General features: G+C 37.3%; 1 protein-coding gene across 5 annotated transcripts in view; it reads left to right on the top strand.

Annotated features, from left to right (window-relative positions):
- The window catches only part of SYTL5 (synaptotagmin like 5), a 301635-nt gene that overhangs the window by 262453 nt on the left and 20419 nt on the right, over positions 1-18763 (top strand). For 4 of the 5 annotated variants that reach the window (XM_056826259.1, XM_056826257.1, XM_001379061.4 and 1 more), the window contains 6 exons: positions 297-400; positions 1665-1757; positions 6593-6658; positions 8949-9127; positions 11910-12009; positions 13836-13997. In XM_056826259.1, coding sequence (XP_056682237.1) covers positions 297-400; positions 1665-1757; positions 6593-6658; positions 8949-9127; positions 11910-12009; positions 13836-13997 — 704 coding nt within the window. The remainder of the gene's footprint in view (positions 1-296; positions 401-1664; positions 1758-6592; positions 6659-8948; positions 9128-11909; positions 12010-13835; positions 13998-18763) is intronic. The other variant, XM_007493347.3, reaches the window with a different exon arrangement.

The raw sequence follows: 18763 nt of genomic DNA, 5'->3' as shown, positions 1-18763 counted from the left end.
TTAAGTGACTTGCCCAGGGTCACACAGCTGGGAAGTGTCTGAGGTTGGATTTGAATCAAGGACCTCCCATTTCTAGGCCTGGCTCTCCATCCACTGAGCCACCATCGAACATTTCTAATAGAGTCAACCCAAAGGGATATCCCAAAATTATTAGCTGAAGTACTTTAATGCAAATAGTAAGAAATGACTTATTTTGACTTTTGTTTTCATGATTTGGAAGGAGAGTACATTCTTCTTCAAATCTTTGGAAATAATATGTCTTACTAAAAGCTTTGCCTTTCTTTCTGTTTCTACAGACAGGAGTCGGTCTGAGTTAGACCTGAGCGAGTCATTTTCAGAAGTGGAGGATACTGTCAGCATTCGAAGCAAATCTGTGCCGGGTGCTTTAGACAAGGATTTGGTAAGTCAGAAATGAAGCAGATCACATCAGAAAGAAAGATGTTTGCACTACCTACAAATAGTTTTTTGAAGATTTGTATCCTGTAGAGTTGAGAGTAAAAGGTAAATCACATCCTTGTGTATATTAACAACCCTTCATGGAGCTGTTGAGTCAGCAACAAAAAGCATTATGGAGTTGAAGGGCAAGAAGCAAGCCTGTAGATTAGCTCAGGTCAGCTTGTCCCTCTTTGGGGCTTACTTTCTGCTTCCTTGTCTATACAATGGAAGTATTAGCCCAGATGACCGCCAAGGACCCTAAATCTGTGACCTGTTTTGGGCTATTCCACTCCAGGTTCTAATACAAGTCAGTCAGGATATCTGAGGTCATCCCTTTATTCAGAGTGGCTCTGTAGTGTATCTGTCACATCTCTCTGGCTTCCATTCTTTTAACATCTGAGAAATACAAAAATCAGTTCCATCCTATACATCAATCTTAGAAAGGAAGGGGACCCAGATATACAAAGTGTTGTCCCTTCCTTGGTTTTAGGAAGCCCACTAGGACATTTGGAGAGATGTTTACACTACCTTCATAGAGTGATACTGGTAAAAGATAGAACTGGCTAAAAGGAAATAGGGAAACTGCCTATTTAAAGCTCTCACACTTGGTTTCCAGGTAAAAATTAGGGAGGGTACTTCATTCAAGATGAATGAACTTGGAAGTCGTCCATAATAGCACCCCAAATTAAATAAGCACTCATATGTGAGATTCTCCGTATTCTTCCCTTGTCTGGGAATTACCTTTTCCCAAATGGAGTCATACCATAGCGATTTGGAATGGAGGACTTGGAACGTTTGCCTTCAAGTTATTTTTCTGTATAACTTGTACTTCATGGTGCTTTGAAAGTGTTAAATGGTCTGGTAGCTCAGATCTACTTTTAGAACTCATGGAATTCTGAATGAATTATCCCATGTATCAATTCACCATACGTTTATTAAAATATTTGCTAGTAGGGATGGAATAAAAAAGTAAGACTAGTTCTCTGCCTAAAAATTAGGGATTAAGCTAAATCTTCTCTCCTTACTTTTACTCTTTCACCCTTGGGGATCTTTTTAGTGGAAGGGAGAAATGGAGGAATTACTTAAATTGGAGCAGCCTTTTATGGAAAGAGGTACTTTTCTTTCTTAGGGAAAGAGATTTTTTTAAGTGGATTGAGTCAGTGGATGAATGAAATCTAAAGTAAAATAGTGTAAACTTCTGGCTACTGACTCTCTTCTCTTTTTACTAGGACTTCTTGGATGAAACTGAAGAAGATATTGATGATTTAATGTCCTCTCGATTCTCTCCAAATGTCAACAGCTTAGCAAGTGGATTATCAACTGTAAGCTATCTACTAAGCATCTACTGAGAGTGGCAGTCTTTTCTTTCTCTTTTTTTTTGTTCATTTCCAAAGCAAATGAGGAAAAATATGTGATGGTGAGGATGTCCAATGAAGAACAAAAGATATTTGTCCCAGGAGGACTCAGCATTTTGATTTCTGTAGGAAACCTGTGGGGCAGCTAGGTGGTATAGTACATTGAGTGCCAGGCTTAAAGTCAAGAAAACTTGAATCCAGCCTCAGACATTTTCTAGCTGTGTAACCCTGGACAAGTCACAACCCTCTTTGCCTCAGTTTCTTCATCTATAAAATGAGCTGGAAAAGGAAATGGAAAACTACTGTAGTATCTTTGCCCAGGAAACCCCAAACCTCTTTCACAAAGAGTAGGACACAACTGAACAACAACAATCAAGAACATTATACTGGGCTGTCCCCAAAATCCTTCAGGCCAGAACTTCCAACTGAGCAGAATAAAATTGATCAGGTAATGAAAGGTGAACATCTGTCATATATCATATATCGTTAGGTATTTGAGAGGAAAATAAAATTTCCCACAATGCTATTTCTACAGAATACAGGAAGAAATCCAGTAAAAAGAAGAAAGCTTTAAAAGGCCATCAGATATCATAGGTATTTTTTTTTTAAGGAAGACTAAAGAGAAATTTTAAGATATTAGTTAGAAACCATCTATTCTGGAGTTTTTAAAGAGAGATGGTTCAAAGAGAAACATTTATCGGGGCCACCAAACTTTAAAAATTAGTGACAAGAGATACAAGATAGATGTTTCCTAAAAAGCAATTCACTTAATCTCTGTGAACTGTAAAATAACACGGTTGACCTATATACTCTCAAAGTTCCTTCCATCTTTAATGACCACTGCTGCTTTTTACAATCCCTAGTTTCATTCAGAGCGCAGCCTGATCTCCACCAGCTGCTGGTGTCTCCCCCTCCCTCTGCCAAATTATGTTGTATTTAGATATTTCAAACTGGACATCTTCTAGACAGAAAGTAAGCTCTGAAAGGGTGAGGATTGTTAAATGTTTGTCTTCCTATTCCAAGCACCCAATACAATACCTGATGCATAGTAGGGTCTTACAAAATGGTTATGGATGATTTGATTCATTAATCCAATGAATATAACAAGATTTAGGGCAAAAAAAATGTACCATAATTGCTATATCATTAAGATGCAGAAATCTAGTAAAAACCAACAATAGTAATAGTAAAGACTAATCCAAAATTTCTGTATGTCCTCTACAATGACATTTATTTTCTGTCCCCCGTTTTTGGGAAATGGCAAATCTTGGAGCGTTAGAAGACTGAGCTAGCAAAAATAAAAAGATCAGATTTTTACTATATTCTCTTCTAAAACTGATGTCTTGATCTTGTGGTGGTAACTTTAATAAATGTTTGATGAATGCAAACTTGAAAAAAGAATGATTCCTTCATAAGAAGAGCATAAGAATTACGCAAGAAAAAACAAATACAAAGCACTGTGCTAAACACTAAAAAAGACACAAAGATAAGAAAATCTCTGCCCTTGAGGAGTTTAGAATCCTGTTAGAGAGCTGTTGAGTCATTTTGCTGTCCCAGTTTGGTGTTTTCTTGACAAAAAGACTGGAATAGTTTGCCATTTCGTTTTCAGCTCATTTTATAAATGTGGAACCTGAAACAAACAGGGTTATGTGACTTGCCCAGGGTTACACAGCAGCTAGGAAGTGTCTGAAGCCTGAATTGAACTGGAGGCTTCCTGACTCCAGGCCTGGGTCCTCTATCCAGGGAGTCACCAAGCTGCCCTTCTGGATGCTTCATAAATATTTACTGACTGTCTACCCTGGTGATTCAGTTTATCTGCAATTTTAATTCTTTGGAGATAAAGGTATTCCATGTTTGCTATTCAAAACATCTCAAGGAGAATAACAGGGTTTAAAAAAGAGATTTGTTTTTGTCTTTGTTTTTAAGGAGTAGCTTGGAATTGTTTTAAGAACTCTTTTTTTTTCTTTTAAAATATTTTCTTGATAATCTTTTTTTGAAAAATCACATTGTGTCATTTCCCAATGATTCATCCTCCCCCAACTCTCCCTTTTAATAAGAAATGCAGTTAAACAATTAGTCAACACACTGACCATGTCTGTAAACCTATACCTGTAGATCACCACCGCTCCTAAGATAAAGTTCCTGTATTGGATCTGCTCCAAACATTTTGCAGGCTCATTTTCCCCTGCAATGCTTTTACCATATGTGGACAGTCTTGCTCATAATCTATCTTTTTCAACCATAATAGTTTGAAAATGATATTTTACTCTAAATCAGAAATTCTTAACCTTTTTTGTGTGCATGTTCTACTTTGGCAATCTGGTGAAGCCTATAGCCTCTTCTCAGAATGTTTTGTTAAATGCACAAAATAAAATACTTAGAATTACAAGAGAAACCAATTAGGTTGAAACATGATCATCTATCGTCTGTCTATGTAAAAGTTCATTGGCCCTAAACTCAGAACTGCTTTTTAAAATTTATTCATTTTTTAGAATATTTTTCCATGATTATATGATATCTGTTGTTTCTCTCCCCTCTTCTATTCTCCCTCCCAGAGCTGACAAGCAATTCCACTGAGTTATACATGTATTGTTACTCAAAACCTATTTCCATATTATTCATTTTTGAAAAAGAGCAATCTTCTAGAACCGAATCCCCAAATCATATACCCATTTAAGCAAATGACAAAGCATATGTTTTTCTTCTGCAAAGAACTCCTTTTTAGAACCAATATTGCCCATGGCTGGATGCCTTGGTCTTTTCAAGTGGCAAAGAGAGCAAGTATTGGTTTACCGAGGTGATCTGGGATACACTTAAGCTTCTTTGCTCTGATGAATGCTTTACCTTCATTAAACTTTTAAAAAAAATAACAACTAGGAGACAGTTAGATGATTCAGTGGCTAGAGAGCCAGGACTAGAAATGAAGGTCCTGGGTTCAAATTTGACTCCTGGTACTTCCTAGTCATCTGACCCTAGGCAAGTAACTTTACCCTAATTCTCTAGCCCTTATTGCTTTTCTACCTTGGAACTAATATACAATATTGATTCTAAAATGAAAAGTAAGGGTTTTTTTTTTTAAAAAGAAAGGAAAAATTATAACTAGAGTTATTACTACCTTAATCAATTTCACATATTTCTAATTGCTTTTTAAAAGGAGGTTGGATTGAACTTCTTATAATTGCATATAATGTATTCTCATCTTTATCCTTTTTTTTTCAAATTTCATCTTGGTTTTAATTTTTCATCTATGCATTCCATTGATTTGACTGTACACAGACAGATAATTCTGTCATGCCTTCCATTTTAGTACCACTTTTTCTATGTGAGAATAGAATCAATTTCAACTTTTTAAAAATTTTTTAAATTTGTTGAAGTTAATTCTTTTTTCTGTGATATTCCATCCACTTTCTCTTAACTTCTGCGAAGCACTCGCCATCTCTCTCCTATTCAGTTGCAACATGCCTTCTTTTTCACCTCTATAAAATCTCTATGAGAACGACCTACCTATTGAGAATATTCTGGATAGGATGAGAAGATGGGGGAGGCCTTTGCAAATGATTTTCTATAAAAGACCACATTTCAATCATAGAGTTGAAGGGAAAGTCTCTTTCCTCTCTAATCCATCCTTCATACAGCTAGAAAATTGATAAGCACAGGTCTGACTACATCACTTCCCTGTTCAAGAAGTTTCATTGACTTCCTGTTTCCCTTGGATAAGGTACAAATTCCTCAATTTCATATTTAAAGTCCCTGATAGTCTGACTAGAACCCTTCCTGCCTTACCAGTAAGAAAATGGATAAGTGCTTTGAAAAGTGAAGTGGGTTCTGATCATCTCTACCTTTGATAGAGCCAGCACAGGGAACATTAGCACTGGAATGTGCATTGAGTACATTTTGCCTTTATCAATTTTGAATGAGAGTATTTCATTAAAATATGTGAGTCTAGAAATAAGAGGGTCATTTCTTCCCACATTTCATACATAATACAAGAAGATCGGTTTGCACTTCTTTAGCTCTATGGCTAACTTGCAAAGATTATTCATTCATTATTCACTTAACAAGTGCTTTGCAGTTGTAATATTTGTACCCACAGCCCCACCCCATCCTATCTCAGTGATGAGTGCATTATCTATAAAAGCCACATGACTGTCTCCACTGGTTATCCTTGTCAGAAGAAGAAAGGTATTAAGTGTTGACAAAACATTTAATTTTCTTAAATATTTAACCATTATTAATCGTCACTAGCACAGTTAGCCATGTCTACACAGTTGTTAGGCTTTTGGAGAATTGCATCTTAAAATGTTAGAATATTAAAATAACCTTTTTTGCAGTGTTGACCTGTATTTGGAAACAGGTGTGCCTTTTTATTTCCTAAGTCATTTGAAAATTGCTCATTTGTCATATGTTAAATGGAAACGGGACAATTCGCTATTTAATAAAGGCTCATATTGATTTCTTTCATAATGTAATCAGCCTTCCCATTGTATTTGTTTTGTGATTTCGTGTTTTATCTACTGTGTAATGCCTGCCTTGCTTAAAACAGCACACTTACATTTCCTCCAGAAGACCTTTATTGAGCAGATATACTTCAGCTATCAGGAAGTGCTGATAATTCTCTCCCTCACCATAGGAGAGAAATTAGCATCAAACATTTAATAATTCATCCACTGAAGAGGTCCATAGTCCAGTAGTTGCTCAGTAAAGGTATCCAGCATGTGCTTCCTTAAGGCTTTTCTTTGCTCTCCTATATCTTTATTGTTCTAATGCTTCTTTTTCTTGACTTTTGCACAAACCCTTGAAAGAACTCTCAAACAGGCTCTGATAAGAAATGGACCTACTTAAATGTTCCTGATGTCGATTCTGATACTGTGAGTCCTCTAGCTTTTACTTCTTTCTTCCTTCTCCATCTTATTTCTAACCCATTTATAGGATAGTTTGAGGGGTGAGGGATGCAGAGTTTGTAGCTGTCCTTTGAGCATTTTTCTTTTTGTTAACAAAGCTAACTAGAGGGTTTGGGTTTGGGTTTTTAATAAATACAAATCTTAAAGTGATCACCGTATGTCCAAGGAGAATTTGCATCAGATAGCTAAATACAGATGTACCAGGCAATAGACAAATAATTCAGAGAAATTATTTTAATTAACCAATATCAAAAGAGGCTTGAGTATTATCCATTTGGCCTAGAGGAGAAAAAGAATGTCATGCCATCATATAGCCAAGTCTTGTATGGTGTCCTAAATTTAGTTATTTCCTTGGAGTCCTTCAGAATTGGTAAGGTTCTTTCTAGGGATATGACTGAGAGGGTGCTAACAACTACAGAGTTGGAATAGACTGCCTCAGAAGGTACCAAATATGCCATCTCTACAATGTTTCAGAAAAACTACTCAGTACTCATGGAGATTTTAGAGGGGATTCTTGCTTCAGACATTTGTTGGACTAGAGGGTCTCTGAGGTTGTTTTCAAATCAGAGTTTCTATGATTCTATGTTGTTAACCCAAGTGAGAGCATAGCATAGTGGGACAAACACTAGAAGTTAGAAGATCTGGGATCTACTCTTTGCACTACAATTAAGTAGTTCTAGAACTCTGTAAAAGCCATCTAAGCTTCACTTGGCCTCAGTTTCTTAATCTGTTAAGTGATTGTGCAAAATGGCCTTCGTGAACCTTATTCATTCTTAATCTCTGAACCCATTATGGGTTCTTCTTCTTTTATCCAGACTGACATGTTCCTAAATCATTATGGAATTATAATATCTTTCAAATAAAGCCTACCCTTCTTCTAGGCATCTGAATGTGATTGCGAAGAGGAGACAGGCTCCCTTTGTTATTCCTGAGTTTTCCTTGATCAAACCCCTGCTGCCAAACTGGAGAAGTAGACCTTTTGCAGATACTTATGAGAGCAGAAAGCTTAAACTAATTATAGAGAGTATCAACCTTTACCCTTTAGAGCAGCAGCCCTCAAAGCATGACTTGGCAGTCCATGAAAGTCCTCCAGTAATAAATATCTAATATTTTATAGCACTTAAAGCACTTTAAAAATGCTTTAAATATATTGTTGCATTTGATTATCACAACAATCTTAGTGTGTGCCATTATTATGCTTATTTGATAGATGAGGAAACTAAGACTAGGAAGGGTTGGTTGAGTGGTTTGCCCTCTGTCAGAAGGCTGATAAGATTCAAAATTGTCTTTCTCTTTCCCATGTCTAGTACTCACTCCACTTGCCATCAAGATAGAAATGATTCTGGGCTTTAAATGATTCTGGGATTATATTATGATATTTTGTCAGTTTATGGCAGGAACTAAACATTTAATTACATTTTCAAAAGTTCAATATTTGCCTCATTAATATCTTGGCAAAAAATGTATCATTTATCCTGTTAATTTTGGTTGAACTAGGGCACTAGGGAGGAAGGATGCATAGAGAAAGATTATTTGAGAGGGTTTTAATTATAATTTTTTACTTTTGGGCAGTGATTCGGGGCATAGGGTCCAAACTTTCTTTGGTCTTTCTGAAACAATCTGTGGGCTGAAAAAGTTTGAAATCACAGCCTTAGAGGAACCATTGGCCACATGACTGCTGGGCTGAAAAATCGTTTACAGTTGTGTAATATGACTGGCTATTTTCTGAATCCGTCCTTCTAAAGGTTGCTGCAGTTCATTGTTTGGTCTCTATGGATGGATAGAGAAACCAATGGAGTATGCATAAGGATGCTCAGACCCCCTTTTTGTTGACCTAGCCTCCCATATCTACTAAAGGGACAGCATTCAGCTCCTTGATGCTGAGAGCACTCACAAGAAGAAAGTAGGCTACTCAGTTGGGAATGTGCCCTTCTCCTGGTTGTCCAGAGAATATGAATGTTGGTGGAAGGGTTGAATGGCATCCCCCAGCCAACCCCTAAACCCCAAAGTGAATTATTCTCCCCACAGTGATTAAACTTATTGCCTCACACTGATGGGACTATATATTTTTTCCTTCTTTGATATGAAATAACACTGGCAAAACAAACAACCAATTCTACTCTTTTGCCCATTACTGTGGGCTGCTCTGCACACTGAAATGAAAAGGCATTATAATTGAATTAAGGAGGGAAAAATTGTTTCTGCAAGAAATCATTAGAGCACCACTGGACTTCTCTTTTTATCTTGTTTATTCCAGACCAGTCTTAACAGCATGATGAGTGTTTATAGTGAAACAGGGGACTATGGCAACGTGAAGGTCAGCGGCGAAATCCTTCTGCACATCAGCTACTGCTACAAAACTGGCGGGCTCCACATTTTTGTAAAGAATTGCAGAAATCTAGCCATAGCAGATGAAAAGAAGCAGAGAACAGATGCGTAAGCAGACAGCATGTTCTTTTGTCTATTTCAAATAACTTATTTTGTGAGAGGAGAAATTTGAGTATGCTTGTCTTTTCAAATTAAATTCTATAGTTATATATCACCCTATTCTTCTGTTATCTTTCTAAATACCTGCTGCTGATGCTTCCTTGGTTACATTGATGTCATAACATAGAGTATTTTGGGGACATAGTCTTGTAGGTTACCAGTACCTATAAATAGGGTCAGTTCTGTGAAACCTGGACACTACACTTCCACATGCTCTAAGAGACTTAAAAAAAAGTCTTCATTTTCGTCCTGGAGAATGTCAAAAGAAAAATTACCGGGCTGCTTGCTCACCAAAGAACCAAAGCCTAGGTCAGTTGTGAGATCATCAGGACCTCAAGAATGAGTCATGGAATATAGTTGTAGACCAGGACATGCCAGAGGAAAGAGTAGGTGTCAGATCCCAGGTTCAGTGAATAATTTAGAACCAGAAAGTCAAGAGTATTTCATGGTAAAGGAAAAGATCTAATCTCAACTGGATCCTTCATTTTATTCGACCCTGATTGATTATTCCAGTCCTTAAAGAAATTATTCAAAATCATCTCTGCTTCCCTTAATTTACAAATACCACCCCATGCCTTCTAATTCTTAGAACAGAGGCCACTTGATCTACCTCAACAACCTAGTTCCAGATCTCAGATTTCCCCAGTCTCATCTCCAATACTCTCCTGCTTTGCTCAGGTCTCAAGAGAAGTTTTGGAGGTAAAGGAATGATCCTTTTTCTTCTCAAGACCAACTCTTCTATTTGTGCCCTTAACTCTGTCTTCTCCAGTCTCCTTTAGGAACTGGTACCTTCAACCAATGGCCTCCATCTTTAAAGGTTAGTCTTTCTTATCAACTGGCTTCTTATCTATGGGCCTACAAACATACCTAGATCTCAATTCTTTAACAATTTTTAGTTGCTGCCTCTGCCATCCCCTCAAGTCATCATCCTATATCTCTTCTTCCCTTCCCATCTAAACTCCTAGAAAAAAGCCATCGTATACCTAGTGCCTCGATGTGTCACCTGCCACTCAGTATTCTGCTCCTTGCCATCAGTATTCCAACCTCAGCACTCAAATGAAAGTGTCTTTTTCTGAGGTTACCAATGCTCTCCTTATTGCTAAATCAAATAAACACTTCTCAGCCCTTAACCATCTTAACTTCTCTGCAAATTTTGACACCACGAATATCTATCTCCCTCATACTGGATATTTTCTGTTCCCTGCATTTTGGCAACATTGTTCCCCCATGGCTCCCATTTGCTAGATCATCATCCATGCTTCAGCCCACTCCTCCACACATAGGTATGCTCCAGGCTTTTCTTCTAGGTTCTCTTTTTTCTCTCCAATCTATATATTCTCTCAGTGGCTTGGCCAGTTCCCGTGGATTCAATTATCTCTGTGTGAATGACTCCCAAATCTATATGTCCAGTTCTCATTCCTCTTCTCAGCTTAAGTGCCACATAGTCAATGCCTACTGGACATCTCAATCTGGATTCCGATGACTAGCTAGCTTAATAGCTGGAATTGACATAGTGGTCATAACAATCATAAGTATAGCCATAACAATAATAATAATGGCATTTAAAAGTTTTCAAAGTATTTTAAACAAATATTTCATTTTATCTTCACAACAACCTCTGGGAATGGGTACCATTATAATCCATTTGACAGAACTCTACTGTTTCACATTAAAAGGCCTTTTTAATCTGGTTCCAACCTATTTTTCCAGACTTATTTCATATGCTCCCACCATGCACTCAGAACTCTAGCCAAACATTAACTCTTTCCTGATTCATGCTTAGGATAGATCGTTCCCTGCGAGTCAAGTCTTCTCCCTTCTCACTTTCACATCTTGGATTCTGTTTCTCTTCAAGACATCACTCGGGTGTTTTCTTCTTTATAATGGAACAAGAGTATGGGAACATAATGACAATCATAAGAAATGTTTGTAGGGCCACCAATGACCTCTAGCCAACATTTTGAAGTCTAATACAAACTGCATTCTATGTCTTTTGTGACTTGTTTGCTTCTCACCCTATTCTCTCCCTTAAGTTTTCTTTTGTCTATATGAGTTCATGATAATTTTGTAAGATATATTTTCAATCTCAATCACTTCTTAGTATTTCTTAGGGGTTTCTTAAGTGCCTACTGTGTGCTAAGTACTGTGGATACAAAAAGAGCCAGTCCCTGCTCTCAAGGTGTTTAACAGGGGAGAGACAGCAAGCAATTATGTACAAACAAGATGTATATAAGAGGAATAGAAAATAAGAGAGGGAAGGCACTAGAATTAAAAGGGGTTCTAAAGCCTCCTTGTGAAAAATGAGATTTTAGTTGAGACTTTCAGGAAGCCAGGAGGTGGAAATGAGGAGGGAGAACATTCCAGAGATGGATGACAGCTGGAGAAAAACCCCCGGAGCCTAGAGAAAGAATGCTTTGTACATGGAACAGCAAGGATAGCAATAATACCAATGTCACTGGATGAAATAACAAGTGACAGGAAGCAAAAGTATAAGAAGCCTGGAAGGAAAAGAGAAGCCAGGTTATAAAAGACTTTGAAAGCCAAAGAGAGGATTTCATGTTTGATCCTGAAGGCAATAGGGAAACACTGAAATTTATTGAGTAAGGGGGTAACAGAGTCAAACCTTCATTTTAAGAAAATCACTTTCGTTATTGAATGGAGGATCAGTAGGAATAGAAAGAGAATTATTGTTTCCAATCATCAGTTTCATTTTGTTTTTTATCATCTACAGCTATGTAAAGTCATATCTTCTTCCTGATAAATCTCGAAACAATAAACGCAAGACCAAAATCAGAACAGGCACCAATCCAGAATTTAATGAAATTTTAAAGGTGAGAGCTTTTTAAAATTAATAACCCTTGGCAAGTTTCTGAGTTAATTTACAATCCCAAATATTTGTAAATGGCTGAAAGTTTTATTGGTTAGAAAACTTTTTTATCTGACAAAATAGTACATTTTGATTCATCTGACTTTGTTTATAAAAACCTTTGTTTTCTGTCACCTAGGGAATTTTAACGATTTGGGGAAATCTCAAATTAGTCACCTTTACTCATGATTTTGCTACTGTTAACTTTGCAATTGGATTTTTAAGTAATGAGAAACCAATAAATTTTTGTTACATTGAGAATTCTTATTCTTGGGAACATAATGAGTTCCTGGATTTCCTAATGTCAAGGAATCCTTTGTCAAGGAATTGAGACAGTTTTCTAGACCTTGTCATAGTTTTCTCATTGACCTTTGAGGTCTCATCTTTTATAGAGTGATTATGGTACTTGGACAAAGTGATCATTCACTCTTCACAAGATTTAAATGTAGAGGTAAATTTGATAAGAGCTAAATTTAAAAGGATAAGGAGGCAATAAATGAAGATTTATGCATGGATGTGAAAGTTCTGGAGGAAGTTACCTAGTTAAAGAAGCATAAGCTCTCTTTCTTTTATATAAAAAGAATTCTAGATTCCCATCTTGGAAAAAACTGCTATCTTTCTAGGAGATAAACATTAAGATAAATAAGATACAGTTCATGATCCCAAAGAGCTTATGAGATAGTAAGAACAAGGTCATATAAATGAGTAAATGTGGTAGAAATTGCAAAATGTAAAAAAAAAATAAGAAGAATATGATTCATAACCAACAATGGACCTATTTAACCATAACAAAACTAAGACAAAAACCTGGAGAGTAAATGAGTCCTTAAAAAAAAAAAAGTAGAAGTCTCAGAAGAGTTTGTCTTATAAGACTGAAGTCTTGAAGGTGGATTATATCTCTACAGTCTGCTTTCTGGATTTTATAGGATTATACATTGAAGATTAGGATGAACCCTTGAGGCCACTGAGTTCGACTCCCTCAAATTAAGTGATTTGCCCAGGGTTGTACAGCTAGTAAGGATTTAAGTTCAAATCCAAGTCTTCTGCTTTCAAGACCAGTACTCTATCAATATCCATGCTGAAATCTTAAAAAATTATTAATAATTACTTTATATAGTTCTTTAGAATCTGTTTTTACAAAACTAAACAATAGAGAGCCTATGTTTGAATTTGGACTCTATTATTAACTCAATGAATGGACCTGGATGGAGTATTTCACATAATGCTTCTGGATCTCGGTTTCTCTGTCTATAAAAAATGAGTGAGTTAGGAGAGATGATCTGTAAAGTTCCTTCCAGTTAATAAAAAGAGTCTTGTGCTCTTACAAGGACTACAAAATAGAAAATTTCTATTTTAAAGTTAATCTTTTAAAAGTATCTTTCAAAGAAAAAATTAAACACAGACTAATGAAAAAAAAGACCAAAACTTCCCCAAATTATAAAATGACAAAAAGTTAAAAAAAACTTTCTGCCTCCTATATATTCTAATTTCAATTAATTAACTTTTTAAAATCTACACATATATATATATATGTATATACACATATAGTGTATACATACAAATATGTGTGTGTATTTCCCTGTACCAGGAGCATCACAAAAAAGAATATACGGATTTTTCTTTTTCCTTTAGTGGTTGGAGGATGACAAGATAATGAGTTCTTTCCTGTTCAGTATTTCTATAGTTGATGGAAATGGTCCAACAAAAGAATCTGTGAACTGAATCCAGTCTGTTTTTAAAAATCGATAAAGACCTTCATTAAGGAGTATATTTGTTTCTGTTATATTCTAGTATACCATTAGCCACACTCAGCTAGAAACAAGAACACTTCAGCTTTCTGTCTGGCATTATGACCGATTTGGGAGAAACAGTTTCCTTGGAGAGGTGGAGATTCCTTTTGATTCATGGAACTTTGAAAATCCAAGTGATGAGTGGTTTGTGCTCCAGCCCAAGGTAAGCAGGGTTAACTGGGGTAGTCATACAATGAGGCACTAAATGTTGAATTATGAACTAAATTGACATCTTGGGACAAAATGCACCTCATTAAGAGGGGGTCCAAATGGAAAAGGGCAAAAGGGATTATGAGGGCTCATGTTATAAGAGAGATTGGGGTGGGACCCCAAACTAGAGAGATCAGGCCTGGAGAAGAAATAGAGGTTAGGGCATGGGAACTATCTTTAAAAAATTGAAGGGCTATCATCATGTGGACAATTTATTATGTTTAAATTGTTCTTGCTCTATAACTAGAACTAATGTGGAAATTTTATGGGGAAGTAGAGTTTCGATCCATATAAGAAAAAATTGTCTTAGTGATTAGAAATGGGCTACTTGCAAGATAGTGAGTTTCTTATGTACCAACAATTATAAAATCATGAATAATCAGAATTGGAGGGGACCTTGGAGATTTTATCCAACCCATACCTCAGGAGAAATCCTTAACATAAAAATCCCAGCAAATAGCCATCTAGTCTCCACTTAAAGATTTTTAGGGATATAAACCTTCTAAAGCATCTCATTTCAGTTTAAGTTATCTATATTTGCTATGAAATAACATTTGCCCAAAATACACATCTAAGCAAAAAAAGAGAGATGAGTTTAGGGCTGTAGATTTAGGTTTTGGACTCTTAGAACCTCTAATGAACCTTAGAAACCATCTAATCTAACATGCTTATGTTTTTCCTATAAATTAGGAGTCATCTACCTAGAGGTGAGAATTGAAGCTTATAGATGAGATAACCTAGAAAGAAGGGGTAGGGGATTAGGAAGGATAGTCCAGGGTAGCATCTTGTGGAATGACTACATTTAAAGATCAGGAAAAGGATCCAACATGGGAAATGAATGATCTGGAAGTTAGGAGGACAACCAGGCAAGGATGATGTCACGGAAGCCAAAAGAGGAGCAAATAGCTTTAGAAAGGAGGGTTGGTCAATAGCATTATGTGCTGCTTAGTAAGATAAGAACCAAAAAAAAAAAGTTATGGGTTGTTATTTTTCCATTGGTGAGGGGTGAAGGACATCTGTAACCTGAAAAAAAAAAAACAACTAAGTGGAATAATTAAGTAGTGATAGTGAATAAAATTAATCCCAAAGAGTCAAAGTGCCAAGAATAGAGTAACATGACTGGCTTTCCATCACAGCAAATGAGTCTAGCACTGCAATAACACTATAATTAATCATTGATTTTGATAGAAATGTGGGTGTGGATAGTATCTTTTTTTGTTTCCTTAACCTGGCATGGAAGTAACTCTGGATTCTCAAAAAGAATACAAGCTCTGGTAGGTCCTACCAAACTGTAAGGATTTTAAGTATGGACCTATCAGTGACCTCTGTGATTCAACCTACCAAAATTCCTAAGATAACGGAAAAATAGATTTAGAGCTAGAAGGACATTAGAGGCCATGTCACCCAATCCTCTCATTTTATAAATTAGGAAACTGGGGAGGGGGAGGCAAGAAAAGCTGAGACTTGTCCAAGGTCACACAAATAGTAAGAGACGGAGGTGGAATATGAACCCAGATCCTCTCTGACTCCAGAGAAAGTATTCTTTACAATGGTTTACTTTGCTTTTGCAGGTACTTCATAAGCATCATGGACACTAAATTGGGAAGTGTCTCAAATGTCGGTTTTGCTCAAATGAATAGGTCCCAGTTCATTGACATCTTGTATATAACAAACGTGAAAATAGTATATAGTTTAATATTTTAAATAGATGGCTTATGAAAATGTAAAACCAGGACATGCAATTGAGCTTTGAAGGCAACAAGGAAGCTCAATAATTACATGAAAACAATAGCAGTGATCAGTATCTGAAATCATTCCTACCAGTTTCTCTATCCAGTACGAGAAACAGATAAAATGCCATTTTCCTTCAAATACAAATGGATGCACTAATTGTCAAGTATCAAACACTTGAGTAAATGTAACGTGGTCTTTTACTGAGGCCACAAATTGCTATTTGAAATCAAAGGTGAATGTATGTATATGTGTGTGCTTGTAGGGCGTTTTTTCTTTAAGAGGATATATTTATGGTTCTCCCTTACATGGCAGCAAAACTCAGCATTTGATTCAGTCTCTTTCATTTGCATGCCCTCCCACTCTTCTTCTAAGAAGATTAGAGGAGATGGTGACAGCTGCAGAGGAAGTTGTAGATTTGACACGCTTGGACACTGCTGAGTCCACAAGGATGTGTCAAGATTTGCCATGATGGCAGGATACGACTGAGTGTCTTATCTAGGAGAACCAGTCTGGTTACAGTCTGATAACAGAAATGGTGGGGCAAGACATATAGTAGGTATGAGGTTCAATTGGGCTCTGTCTCATCCCATAGCATGAGCGCACCAAAGCAGTGTCATCCTCAGTCCTTGTCATTCCAAAGCATCAGGTCCCTCATTGTTTGCACTCTGAGTCATGAGGAGTCCCTGAGAGAGGGCACGCATTAGCCAGGTTGGGAGATGAAACATGGCCTCTGCTAACAAGGGATCAGAATTAATGAGTCAGGTTTTGGAAAGCTGGAATGCTGAAAGCCATAGTGCCTCACTGACTTAGCCCGTCTAAATGAGAGACACTCAGCAGTGAGTCTTTATAGCGATAGATTGTACGAGCCTCTCCAGGGTAGGAGGCAGAGCGGGAAAGAAAGATGACCAAAGGCAAAGGGAACACCTCCATTTCACTCTAGCGCATACGCATAACGATCATGTAGCCCGGCTTCCTGTCCCAGCATATGTACCCTAGGTAGATTTTTTAAGTGATCTCGGCAGGTCAGGGTGGTGGAAGGGGAGAGCCTTTCATGAGTTCCCAGACAGTGCCCTTGTAAAGCCAAAGACCAACTGGTTGACAACCAATAGCAAACTTTATTTTTAAGTCTCCTTTTATTACATCTCTACACTTAGAATACTATTAACTTGGCTAAAGAAAGGGGAAAAAATCATCTCTACTCTTGTGAAAAGCATTGCAGTGCTCATTTCCTCAAGTTATTTCAGCCTATCTTCCTCTATAATTGGACTCTTAACCTCTGTCTGCCTCGATTTCTTCATGTGTAAAATGTGGGTAATGAGAGCAACACTTTCTTTATTTTGCTAATGGCAACCCACAAAACAAAGAAAACAGAAAATGTTTCTTGGTCCAACGTAGCCCTTTCAGTTGGCTCAATGGCAGCAGCAGAGCGAGGGAAAAGAGGGGCAAAAGGTACAAAGAACTACATATTATTATCATAAATGTGTCCCTGTCACCCCATGTATGGTGATGGGCATAAAATGAAGATAGTAATGGCAAACCACTTTGCAAATCGTGGGGAGCTATTATTATGATTATGATTATTACTATTATGGTTATTTATGCTGGCTAGTATTGTTATTCCCATCACTACACTAGATCTCAATTTAGCATAAGTATGTTCATAGCATAATTTGGCCTCATGCCTTTCAGACAGCAGGTATATTTCTCTGCACCTTCATCCAAGGAAAGAAAGTATTTTGCATTACCGTGCTGTGGAGCTTGGCTTCTGATGTCTCTCCCTGGAGGAGAGCTGCTTTGCAAGTCAAATAGGGTACAAATTGGACCATGGAAGCAGTCGGGGCAGCGTGGAGAATACTTTGACCAAAGGGTCCTGATGCATCAGACTATGAGCTAACAGACCTGAACCCAATATCCCCTCCCACTAATCTCTGCTATAACAAAGGGTGACTTGATGTGGGTCGAGCTCTAACATAGCCCTAAAAGTCCCAGACAAAGCATGGTACTATTGTACATTAACCCAGGTGTTAATAGAAAATTGTCTGACACCCCAACACCTATATTATTAATAGTGGCAGAGTCCTGCCAAACCTCACAACTTCAGAAAAGGTGATTTTATTGGTGGGGGTATTTTTCAACAGATTCTATTCTTTGAATGTAGCGTATAACCTTCATAAAAAGTTTTATGAGTTACTGTGATCAACATAATTAGCCTCTCTGAGCTTAGCTTTTCTTAGGCAACAGAATCAAAGATGATCCATTGCTAGATATGACTTTGAAACTTATCCAGGTTGGCAGTATCTGACAGATAAGGAAATTGAGGCCAAGACAGGTTGGGTGACCTGCCCAAAGTCATACAGCTAGGAAATGTCTGAGGCAGGATTTGAATTCAGGTCTTTCTGACTCCAAGTCCATTGCTCTACCCCTACTCATGCTGCTGCACTATATCCGGTTACTAGTGGTTCTGAAGTGCACCTGTCTGAGGATTTTTATTCCAGCATAGGTATGAATTAAATTCTTTAAAGTCTATCTCAGCTCCGTTATTTTAAGAGCCATATACATTTCCATTTTTGCCCTTGTGTGAAGAATAGGTAAAACATTTAAAGTAATTTTTCCTCTTCTTAATGAGTATATAGCTATCCATAGGAGTGAAACCAGGAAGCTTCTCTTTGGAAAAATCTTCCTTGGTGACAGGCTGTGGGTAATTTCTTATTATTCTCTTTCCACAAAGTACTGCTAATGACCCTAGTCAAGGTTTTTCCTCTAGTTTAGAAACTCTTCTAGCTTATCTTGCCTTAGAAAGGAAAAAGAAAAGTGTAGCCTAGGAAGGCTGTCCAAATCTAGGAAACTTGGAAGCAGCTGGGTATCTTAGTGGATTGAGAGCTAGACCTAGAGATAGAAGGTCTTGGGTTCAAATCTGGACACAGACACTTCCTAGCTGTGTGACCCTGGGCAAGTCATTCAACCTCCATTGCCTAGGGTTTAACC

This window comes from Monodelphis domestica, chromosome 4 (genome assembly GCF_027887165.1).
Source record: "Monodelphis domestica isolate mMonDom1 chromosome 4, mMonDom1.pri, whole genome shotgun sequence".
Lineage (NCBI taxonomy): Eukaryota > Metazoa > Chordata > Mammalia > Didelphimorphia > Didelphidae > Monodelphis > Monodelphis domestica.
The sequence above is the reverse complement of the archived record's forward strand: the minus strand, read 5'-3'. Positions and strand labels throughout refer to the sequence as shown.